The following is a 12198-nucleotide window of genomic DNA, read 5'->3' on the forward strand; positions in this document are numbered from 1 at the left end:
TTGTGTTCACAGAAGAGAAAGACTGCAAGTTCTAAATGTTTATATGTGCTAAAAGTCAATTTTGACAATGCTTAGGAATACAACAGCACATAGATGACTTCAAAGCAAAAACACAAAAAATAAAAGCCACAAAACTCCCATTTTCATTTCATGTGGTCTTTAAAATGTCAACAAAACTTAAAAGGAGTCCCAGATATCTGAGGCAAAGTGCTACGACTATCAGCCAGAGAGCTGATTTCAGTGCTTGCAACACATGTTGGCAGATAAGCTACTTTTGTTGTAGCCTAAAACAGGCAAGCACAAGTACTGATATTTCATCATGAATGACCCAGTACATGATTCATGCAGTACTGTTCTTTAGTCAAAGGAATAGTTCACCCAAAAAGTGTGGGTGAGTTACAGATCAATATTTTATTTGTTTTTATTTTTTTTACTATAAATTTGCCTCCCTGCTCAGTCAATCTCCACTTCAGTTTCACTTTCCCATTCTTCTTCTGTTTTGGTGATTCAGAGTCTTAATACATTTCGCCCCTAATGGGAATAGAGGAGAATTTATGATAGAAATGACTTAAATATTGATCTGTTTCTCACACACACCTATCACATCGTGTCTGAACACACAGATTTAACCACTGGAGTTATATGGATTACTTCTATGCTCCCTTTTCTTGGCACTCATTCACTTCCATTGTGAGGACCTACATAGCCGAAATATTATTTTAAAAATCTTAATTTGTGTTCTGCAGAAGAAAGAAAGTCTTACACATCTGGGATGCCAGGAGGGTGAGTAAATCATGAGAGTTTTTTTTTTTTTTTTTTTTTTTCATGAACTATCCCTTTAAGAAACACAAAGTTAGATTAAGCCTGGTGCACACTGCATGATTTTGGCCACGATTCTGCCGTCTGAGACAAATTTATCATTGTAGGGCAAAATCGTCACTCTAACAATGTTCAGTGTGACATGTTCACCGACAGCATATTAATAGCTTTTGCGATTATCTTAAGCCTCCAACGAAGTTTTGGCAGTGTCAGAAATTTAGCATCGCAGCCATATAATGTGACTGCTATTATGACCGCCAGATCCTCTCTCGCACCCCAATTCACCTGGAAAGAAACCTGCTCCGCGTCTGCACAATAGCAACATTTGTGCCCAGTTATCATTCTACTCAAGCTCTTTCAGTGTTTTTTTTTTTTTTCTTTTTTTCATTTGAAATAAAAAGTAAAAAGTTCTCCCGATGGCCAGTTACCTCGGGAAGGACCCCACAACATTGTACATACAGAGCTTCATTACTGTCTACTGCCTACGTAGGCAGCTGCCTTCTAAGGGATCATACAAACTAAAATGGAACCTCATAAGTGACTGACCATATATTTCAATAGAGTTTGGTGTTAGCATAATACTCTAATATAAAATGTAAAAATACATAGCACTGTCATGTTTATTCGGTTGGTTCATGTTTTTCATGTCTTTTATTTTGAAAATCTAGTTCCTGTTTCATGTCATGTGGTCCCCTGGTCATGTGATTTCATGTTTCCTCCATGTTCATGTGTCTTGTTTTCATTGGTTTATTGTCTTGTTATCTTGTTTAGAGTTCTTAGTGTTCATCGGTTATCTTTGTCATGTGTTCTCCCATATCCAAGTATTTAACCCTTGTCCATTGTGAGGTATTGTGTTTATGTAACGTTGCAGGTCAGGTCAAGGTCAAGGTCAAGTTCAAGGTCAAGTTCAAGGTCAAGTTCAAGTGACATTCATGTTTTATTCATGTTTGTTAGGGTTTATTGGATCTCACTTTTATTAATAAAATTGCACTTGGGTTCTTCACTCCATCGTCATCGTCTTTGTCTTTGCCAGTGCCAGCCATCGTTACAAGCACACAAAAATATTGGGTAAAATAATACATTTTTAATTAAAAACATTTTATATATATTTTTCAGTACTGAATGAAATATGTTTATAATCAACATTTCTATAGCTTAGCCTGCCATCTTGAATGGATATTTTCTGTATTCTGTGATTGCCTTCTCCACAAAGGATACATACAATGCTTCTTTAGATTTTAGTCAGAAGGCAACATAAAACTGCTGCCTTCACATCATGAGTGCACTTATGATGATTTAAAAGGCTTTTTGCAGTATCCAGTGACAGATTAAACTATGTAGGCACTTGGTAATGCAGTGATCAAAAGCCAAGAGTGGAAGCTGGTCTGATAAAATTTTTGGAGGACATAATATTTGCAGACTTAAATGGGGGGAATACGTTTTAAATGTCATATGAATAATCTAAACAAGACTGAGTGTAATGTCTTTCCATGTAAGTGATTATTGCAAAGGATATATATATATATATCCTTTATGTATATATATTGGCGGCCAAAAGTTGGAATAATGTACAGATTTAGCTGTTTCAGAAGGAAATTGGTACTTTAATTCACCAAAGTGGCATTCAACTGATCACAAAGTATAGTCAGGACATTACTGATGTAAAAAAAACAGCACCATCACTATCTGAAAAAAGTCATTTTTGATGGAATTTAGACAGGCCTAATTTCCAGCAGCCATCACTCCAACACCTTATTCTTGAGTAATCATGCTAAATTGCTAATTTGGTACTAGAAAATCACTTGCCATTATATTAAACACTGCTGAAAGCTATTTGGTTCATTAAATGAAGCTTAACATTGTTTTTGTGTTTGAGTTGCCACAGTATGCAATCGAATGGCATGTCTTAAGGTCAATATTAGGTAAAAAAATGGCACAAAAAAAAAAGAAACAGCTTTCTCTAGAAACTCATCAGTCAATCATTGTTTTGAGGAATGAAGGCTATACAATGCTTAAAATTGCCAAAACACTGAAGATTTCATACAAATGTGTACACTACAGTCTTTAAAGTCAAAGGACAACTAGCTCTAACTAGGACAGATAGGGATTTGGAAGGCCAGATGTACAACTAAGCAAGAGGATAATAACATCAGAGTCTCTAGATTGAGAAATAGATGCCTCACATGTCCTCAGCTGACAGCTTCATTGAATTCTACCCGCTCAACACCAGTTCCATGTACAACAGTAAAGAGAAGACTCAGGGATGCAGGCTTTATGGGAAGAATTGCAAAGAAAAAGCCACTTTTGAAACAGAAAAACAAAAAGAAAAGGTTAGAGTGGGCAAAGAAACAGACATTGGACAACAGATAATTGGAAAAGAGTGTTATGGATCTTAACCCCATTGAGCTTTTGTGGGATCAGCTAGACTGTAAGGTGCGTGAGAAGTGCCCGACAAGACAGCCACATGGCAAGTGCTACAGGAAGCGTGGGGTGAAAAGTCACCTGAGTATCTGGGCAAACTGACAGCTAGAACGCCAAGGATCTGCAAAGCTGTCATTACAGCATGTGGAGGATTTTTTTATAAGAACTCTCTGAAGTAGTTTAAGTTTAAACTTTTTTTCAAATTGTAATAGTAATTTTTCACGTTATTAATGTCCTAACTATACAATGTGATCAGTTGAATGCCACTTTGGTGAATAAAAGTACCAATTTCTTTCCATAAGAGCAAAATCTGTACATTATTCCAAATTTTTGGCCGCCAGTGTGTGTGTGTATATATATATATATATATATATATATATATATATATATATATATATATATATATTTAATGTAAAATAAATGTGTTTAAAAGATGAGGTAGAAAATGGGTATTCTGTTATTTTTTTCAAAGAAATTTAAAGAGAGAATATTATAATATTTATGCACCTCTTTTCCATTCAACTACAGTTCATAGTGGAAACGGTTGACAAAAATTACATAATTAAATAAATATAAAACTACACACACCATAAAAGTATCATGAAAGCTAGAAATTACTGTTGGTCGAGTCCACTGACTGAAAACTGAATTCTAGTCCATGCATTGCTTGGCCACACACAAAGAAGACTTTGGTTTTGAATTGTGCTGTTGGTCTGAATATCAGCATGTTTGCACAGCATTGTTCCTATGACCGAATCACAGCCATGCTGATATTCAGTACAGCAGCATTCCTGCTAATGTGATATTGCTTAATTATAAGCATATCACAAGTTTGTTTAAACAATTGAATTGATCGAAGAAAAAAAAAAAAATACAAAGGGACTTGACCATTAATGCACATATGAGAGGGCAGGCAATATTACACATGCAATATTCTCTTTGTGTTACTGTAATGCCTATTCTCACCACCAGTTGACCATGACATCATTCTAACCAAATGTATTGTCCAGAAAGTACATTCATTTTAGGCACTATCCGTCATAGAATATTCCCACATGTCAAAATGGATATTAGCTCATCTCACATGTCTTGTTACTGTATGTGCAGCCAGTCATTTATAATGCATGACAACTCGATCCCTTTACTACATACTCCATCTGTAAAGAAAGACCAAAAACATTAGGCTTCATACCGTTTGTACATGTTACTGATCAGTATATATATGCGTATATATATTGAGGAGTATCTTTGGCTTGTAAGGTAAGATGGTCAAGTTATAACATTCTAATGAGAAAAACAAAAGCAAAATAAACATATATATACAGTATACAGTATATATTGTATTGTGGTTTGGAAGGTAACAGATTCCCTGCCAAATCACAGTCATATGATATGGCAATGTTCTCCAACCATTGAGCAGAGAAGAAAAGTGCTCTATCTGTGGCTGTAGCCTCTGTGATTTCTGAAAACACTAAGGTCACAGGAGGATGGCAGGATGAACTCCTAACTGAATTTTCTAATTGCTGTCTTCTGCAGAGCGGCCCCCTCCATTAGCAGTGATGGTTCCTGGGAGAGAAACTCCCTCTGTGGCCATCATGCCTTTGAGAAATACCCACCACCAGCAACTGCATCACAGAAGGAGAACCAAGAGGATGGAGAAGGGGAAACCTGGACTGCGCTCCAAGAAATTGTCCATTCTGTCCCGGTCGCTCATCATCTGCAGCTCCAGTACCAATGAGGATGGGTCCAGCCCAGAGGAGAGGTACTGTGAGGCCTGGGATGGTGGTCTTGATGAGGGATACTACAAAGAGCCATTAGAAGGGTCTCTTGGAAATTCTGAAAAATATATAACAAGGAGCATCAGTGTACAGGCCCCTTTGCAAGCGTCTCAGCAGGGACTCAAAAGACCAATGAGGAGGTCCTTCTCCATCAAGGTATGTATAAGTGATGATGCCACAGCAGCAGGGATTCTCCTTTTGTTACGTCAGATGACATTAATGTACAGTAGTTGTACACAAGTAGCTTTTTCCTGACTGTTTTCAGATTTTATATTTTTCAGTCTGTAATATTCTGGAAGCGCATTTAAAACTGCAGGAAGCTGAAGTTGCAGAAGTCTATTCCACTCTATTGATTGACTGATTGATTGATTGATTGATTGATTGATCCAAAAGTCTGAGACCACATTATAGATCTCAGATTTTTATTTTTTATTTATTTTTTTACTTTGCAGTAAGGGTGTATTTGTCAACTGTAGTTCGTGCATTAGGTATCATAAAATAACAATGAACAATATTTTTAACAGCATTTGTTAATCTTGGTTAATGTTAATTTATAAAAATACAATTGTTCATTGTTAGTTTATGTTAGTTCACTATGGATTAACTAATGATAACATATACTTTTAATTTCAATATTATTATGTTAATAAGATTAAGATTAATAAGTGCTGTAGAGTATTGTTTATTCTTAGTTAATGTTAACTAATGCAGTCAACTAGTGTTAACCAATACAACCTTATTGAAAAAGTGTAACCAAGATATTGTATGCAATAAGAATATAAAATCTTTTAGTCCAGTGTCACCTATAAACTTTTTGGAACTTGTCTAATGCTGAAATCGGTGTGTACCAAAGTATTTTAAAAATCTCTGTTTTTCAGTGCTGATTCTCAGTTGTCTGGGTTGTCTCTTTGCAAAATAAATCATATTCACATGGCTGTTGTGATGGGAGACTTTGTGGTTTTGCCCAGCTCATTACTCCTGCACAAAAGAGGGCTTGTTGTGATACAGAAAGACATGGAACAGAGAACTCATACAGGTCACATAGGAATTTCTTGTAATGTCACCCGGAGCACCCTTGGACACAGAAAAAATCCTAGAGCACAACACGCTAATAAAACACCCCCATGACCTTTGCACATTTGAAAAACTGTTATAACAACATTTACTTTGTAATGACACTGCTGTGACTTTATGAATAAGAAATTTGGAATGGAATGTTAGTGTACTGCATACATCTCTTTAGTATATAATATATCATGTACTGTATTTCTGTCAGTAATTCTTGAGATTATTTGAATAATACGAATGAAAAGATATATACTGTATATAATTTGGCACAAGCCCCATCCTACGGTTCAGTGCTCCAATGCTGCTTGAACTGTCAGATCAGTAGCAGATTTAGGCATGGGCGACAAGTGCAGTTGCCCGGGGGGGCGGCCGGTCAACTTTTATACAACTCCCCCACCCCAGTCAACAACTTTGGGGCCGTGTTTTTGAAGCGGGTTTCGCACAAGGCGCCATACATAGATTTGAACTTACCATTGTAAAATTAGCCTCTCTGGCTCTCTTAAATACTTCTCTAGTCTGATTCATTGAAACATTGAAGTTCTTTATTGTGGTACCCTGTAAATGTCACTTATGTAGTTCATGGTCTAATAGATCATGGTTATTATGTTCACATTTTTTTCAGCTGTCAAACCTTTAACTCAGGATTTTTGGTTGTTAACGGCTCTTTATATATGGTGGAATAGTAGTGCCCTTGTTTGACTGTTCTGGGGGTTTCACTAAAACAGGAAAGCAGTTTCTGGAGAATGTGTGTCGCCACACGCGAGGAGGGCCTACAAGGAGGTGATAACAAACTACAGTCTGGCAACAATGGTGGTGCTGTTGCTCAAGATTTACACAGGTAGCAATCACCAAATTTTTACTATTTTGTATGTTGTTCTAACAAATGTGCTCTTCACATGTTCCTATGAAGAATGCATGTATGTACACACAAACATGCACGTACACAAAGTGTACATTTTAAGTGCCTTAATGCACATAATGTCTTGTTTTCTGTCTCTAGGGACACTTATATCTACTTTGGAGACAAGCTTGCCCCATTTAACGGACTGGTTATAAACGATCACACAAAACCAGAATCTGATGCAGAGAGAAAATGCGCCCTGAAGACCATCCATACCACCAGTACTGAAGTAAGACATTATGCTGCAGAAGTTGCTACATTGTTGCAAAAAGTTTTTTTTTTTTTTAATAAATGATTTGAGTGAAAAACGCAAAATGTATGATTCCATAACCAGATTATTATTTGGGTTTTTTTTGTGGCTGATTTGAAATATGTTATTTGAACGTAAAAGTTTTGAACCATTCGTTTTGGAGATTTTGGTCTTTCTCCATTCAAGAAGATAGGAGCTGAACTTGCATAACAGAAACTTGCTGCCTGGAGGAGGATTTCCGAAATGTAGGATGGTGGGGCAAGATTTGGAAATTGTTCACTATGTTGCATGTTTAATTCAGCTCAAAAATAAAAACAATAATTTTGCATTTTAATCCAATTTGACAGTACAATTAAATAATGAGTCAAGAAAGAGATTTTGAAAATTGCAGCTAATTTTACTGCTAGCGCAAGGGATACACTATTCTGTGCAGAGTGCTCTCATTGTATGCTGCACATTTAGGCAAATATATGCATACAGAACATTCACACACTGTGTAAAACAGGCAATATATACTGCGTCTACTTACAAGAGGGACTATTTCGAAAGTTTGTTATAATGCAAAACGTAAAAACAATGTGAAGATTTGACAAGCACTCAGTGATAATTGTTATGTCCTTAGCTTGATATAATGAACTTATTCTAAAAAAAATGACCCTGTTCAGCTCTCTTAAATGCTAGTCTTATTCTGTGAAATATCCATATAACTCTATTCATAGAGCTGCCAGTACTGAAGACATTATCAGTTGCATGTTCACTAGAAACATCAAAAACATTGCTCTGAGCACTAATCTGAGAGCAGATTTTGTGGTTTATTGTATAATTGATCAAAATGGCTGATTCTAGTTCAGCCCAAAGGGCATTTATTCTAAGCATCCTGTAAATGTCAGACAACCAGCAAAATTCCCAAATAACTTCACTCCTATGCTCTCTGCTATGTCTCTGACAGAAGGCGTACATTACTGTGAAAAACAAAATATCTATTGTTCCTTTTTGATTCTAAAAATCCCAAAAATAGGAATGCCTTTGAGTGTTGTATTGAATATTAGAAAAGTTTAGAATGGTTCTAGTCAGCCATCTTATTCAGTTAATCACTTAAAAATATCAAGAAACTGATTCCCTTGATAAAAGTAAGGAACTCATTTGAATGGAAAACATTTTAAACTTACAGTTATTTCTTTTTAGAAAAATTAATGATTTTGCTTTGGAGTTCTGAGACTTAGTAGCCGAAGTCAAATGAGCCCATCCCAAAGTCTTAATGATATTCTGGTCCCTAGATATGGCTCAGCTGCCTCCTTTAATGTAAGTCTATGAGTATATGTTGCCCATTTTACCATCAAATACTATAAGTCTGATTGCTTAGAAAAATAATAGTGCACCTCTCTTGAACAAAGCCACATGATTTGAGTCAGAACAGACAGAATGTGCCAAAGTTTAATGTTTAAGGTTAGGGGTTTGTTCAAATGCAAAGCGTTGTTCTACACCTTCTCGAGCAGAGCTAAAATGAACAGGTCAAATGTGATTAGTCAGACCTTAACCAATGAGCAGGCTTAACTGTGTGACACAACACAGAATCCATTCAGTAATGAAAGTCATTGAACAGACGCAGTAGAAAGTATTTTAATCCAGGGTGAAAAAGAGACACAGACTCTTACAGTAAGTCAATGATCTAATTGTAGTCTTCCACAAAGTTGTTGTTTTTTTTTTTTTTTTTTTTCCTGTAGGAGTTCTCTCCTCATGAAAACAGAGCTCTGTTCACAAATATCAATGAATCAGACAAGCTTGGCTACAGTTGTGGAATAAAGGAGACAACTGGAAACAACAATAACTTGAAGGTGGGGGGAAAATGATATTTGTTAAAACCTTCATTTGTTCCTCAATTTCAGAGAGATTTCTGATTTATGTCATTAGCCAGATTAGGGTCATATATGATCTGCTTCAAAGTAGGGGGTGGGCGATATGACCAAAATTTTATATCACTTTAAGAGTCATTGTATTTGAAAGCAAGGGTGTATACAGTATATGCATACTGTATATGAAGATATAATTATACTGTATATTATAGTTTATTGAAACTTTAATAAAAATAATTTCTGTATTCTGAATTCTGTATTTATGTGGCAAATTGCAACTGTCAATAACTACACCCCTTAAGTTCTTCCTCATCTTGACTTGCTTGGGACGCATCAACCTTTATGTATTTTTGCATGACTCCATGTTCCTTTGTCACTCTCACATTTTAATAATATAAATCTGTCCTGCCCACTGATTGACACATAAATCTACAAACATGACAAAAAGTTCAGACCATTTGTTCATATTTGTAGATGCCAATTATTCAGGTGTCAGAAGATGACAGCAAGAACTCTAAAAATGAGAGCGAGGATCCGAACTGTCAAGAGACGTCCTGCAAGAGATCTCGTTCCAACTCCACCAGTAAGAGAAGCCTGCATGAATACACTGTATACACAATGGCTGTTGAGACCCACCATAAATGGGAGATCACACTGGCCGTGATTAGCAGTGAAAAAGTCAAAGCCATTCATTTTCAATTAGAGTTGACAGTTTCCAGGGACATAAGTGACAGCGAACGTTGCAGCAAAGTTCAGAAGCATGACAAAGTAACCATTACCAATGGGAGTGAAGACATTTATCATTCCCAACCATTTTACTTCCATAATGTGATGTATCTCTGAGTGCAACAGTATATTCAATGCGAAACAATTTAGAGCGTGACTTGATTTTATCCATCAGGAATTTGATTTGATTGATTGGAGGATTTGTTATGTCTGCCAAAAAGGAAAGTCGTTAATAACAAAAGTTATTACCTTCTGATGAAAAATTACAAAGCAAAAACAGGAATAAGACCAAGAATGTGTATTAAGAAAGTAAGTTCATTTTTGATTTAATGTTGACATATGCTGATTTGCAGTTCAAACACAGGCCACCTTTTTCCTCAAAGTCATACCACTACTACACCAGCTTTTTTCAACTTTACTAGTGATTTTTTTAATTTTATTTAATGCATAATTTAAATTTTTTTATGCATATTTGACTTTATCATTGATTGCAATTTATTATATGAAGGGGGAATCATGTCTGATATCACCTAGGATACTAGGTGAGCACAAGCACCCCCACCCCCAGTCCTCAAAAAACTACACACATGCAACACAGCAATGCAGAAGGCCACTTACATAACTTCAAAAGCTCTTGAGGATTTTCCCCGAAAGATGCAAACACATGTTTTTGTCCTCCTGAAATTAAACACGTTATATCCTACTCTTGCTTGACAACAGTATATTGAAACCTTCTCACAAGTCCATGTTATTTTTACATTGTCCAACTGTTTCCATTATCCAACATCTAGAGGACACTGTCTTATGTAACTTCACGAATCCACATGGTTTTAGGCGTTCACCCATACTGGATCGGAGACTTGGATACCATCATTATGAAGACGCCAGAGCTGTTCCAGTGTCACGCCCACACCACCGCAGGCTTTTACGGCAATAGGAAGTCTCTCTCCCAGCAGCTGGAGTTCCCTCACAACATTCCACAGGTGAGAGGGAGTTATAGGATCGTGAAATCTGGACTACTGTGTAGAAATATAAGAATTAAACAATAATTAAAATTAAAACATTTCAGTTACAGATTGTTGCATGGTTAATCATTGCTGAATATTGAAATATAGTTGTTGTACATGCTGTGCAGTTTATTTAAAGGAAAATATAATGGAAAACAGGATTTTCTTTAATATTTTTTAATTAAAAGTATACTGTAAACTGAAAAAAATTTTAACCTACAAAATGTGCTTCATACGGAAACATTAAATTAACTTGTTTTATTCATATCAAAATATTAATTTCTATCACTGAATCAACCTGAATACATTAGGTTACACCAACAAAACTACTTTTAAGTGTTAGATCTTGTAATATAAATAGCCAATTGCAGGCTAAATCTTTTTACTGTGTACATAGGCATGCTCTAATGTTAATGTTAACATCACAAAGCTCCTTCCCATGTCAAACATTATTGAAAATGGGCTTTAAAAATATGTCTTATCTATATTATTTAATATATCATGGTCATGATGATGCGATTTTACAAACATTTGCTATTTTTTATTTAAGTGCTTTTCCCAAATTAGCACTTAACATGAATGCTCAAGGACACACTTTAAGGGCTAATTGATGTGCTGAAATGTGACCGTAGTGTTGCTCATCATTTTAACTTAATTATATTTGTGCATAACTTTATAAATACTTTTTTACCTCACTTTAAAATTGACCTTGCTATTAAGTTATTTTCTTAAATACTTAACATCATTATCTGCATAATTAGCCTAAATATAGTTTTGTAATCATTTTCTGGGTCATTCTGCGAAATTGATGCCTTTAGTGTCCCTCTTTAACATGTGTAATATGTGACTTAAACAATTCTTTTTTTTTTACAATATGTTATTAAAGGCAGTTTTTCCACACATGAGCAGAAATATAGTAACTTTTGCCATTTTTGATCATCTTTCTTTATGAGGATGTCTTCTGCTCCATATCCATCCTTGTGTTCCGAACTTCTTCTTGGGAGCTCTTTATTCTGAGATATTTACAGAACAAATTTAGAAATACACAGCTCACAAAATAACTCATCCAAAAGCACTAAACTTTTGCTGGATGGTAACACAAAACAAGAGTTAACCATAAACCTTTGCAACATGAACAGCCAATCAGAACAATGGAAACAACTGTAATGATGGGACGCTACACTGCTCCTTCTAACAAACAGCCATCCCGGGGTCCTATACTCTATGGCGCACAGCACCTCCCGAACATCAATATCACTACAAACATAGTCCCAGAACATTTCCTCTACCAACTTCCCTGCCATCATTGCTGCACTTTGATCAGAAACCGCATAGCCTCAGGCCACTTTATGAAGTAGTCCATAACGACAAAGAC

General features: G+C 35.8%; 1 protein-coding gene across 1 annotated transcript in view; it reads left to right on the plus strand.

The window, feature by feature from the left end:
* Positions 1–12198, plus strand: part of il16 (interleukin 16) — a 49421-nt gene that overhangs the window by 17454 nt on the left and 19769 nt on the right. The window contains exons 2-7 of the mRNA XM_051695727.1: positions 4777–5174; positions 6812–6924; positions 7087–7216; positions 8962–9072; positions 9565–9673; positions 10651–10799. Of these exons, the coding sequence (XP_051551687.1) occupies positions 4777–5174; positions 6812–6924; positions 7087–7216; positions 8962–9072; positions 9565–9673; positions 10651–10799 (1010 nt within the window). The remainder of the gene's footprint in view (positions 1–4776; positions 5175–6811; positions 6925–7086; positions 7217–8961; positions 9073–9564; positions 9674–10650; positions 10800–12198) is intronic.

Source organism: Myxocyprinus asiaticus, chromosome 1 (assembly GCF_019703515.2).
Source record: "Myxocyprinus asiaticus isolate MX2 ecotype Aquarium Trade chromosome 1, UBuf_Myxa_2, whole genome shotgun sequence".
Lineage (NCBI taxonomy): Eukaryota > Metazoa > Chordata > Actinopteri > Cypriniformes > Catostomidae > Myxocyprinus > Myxocyprinus asiaticus.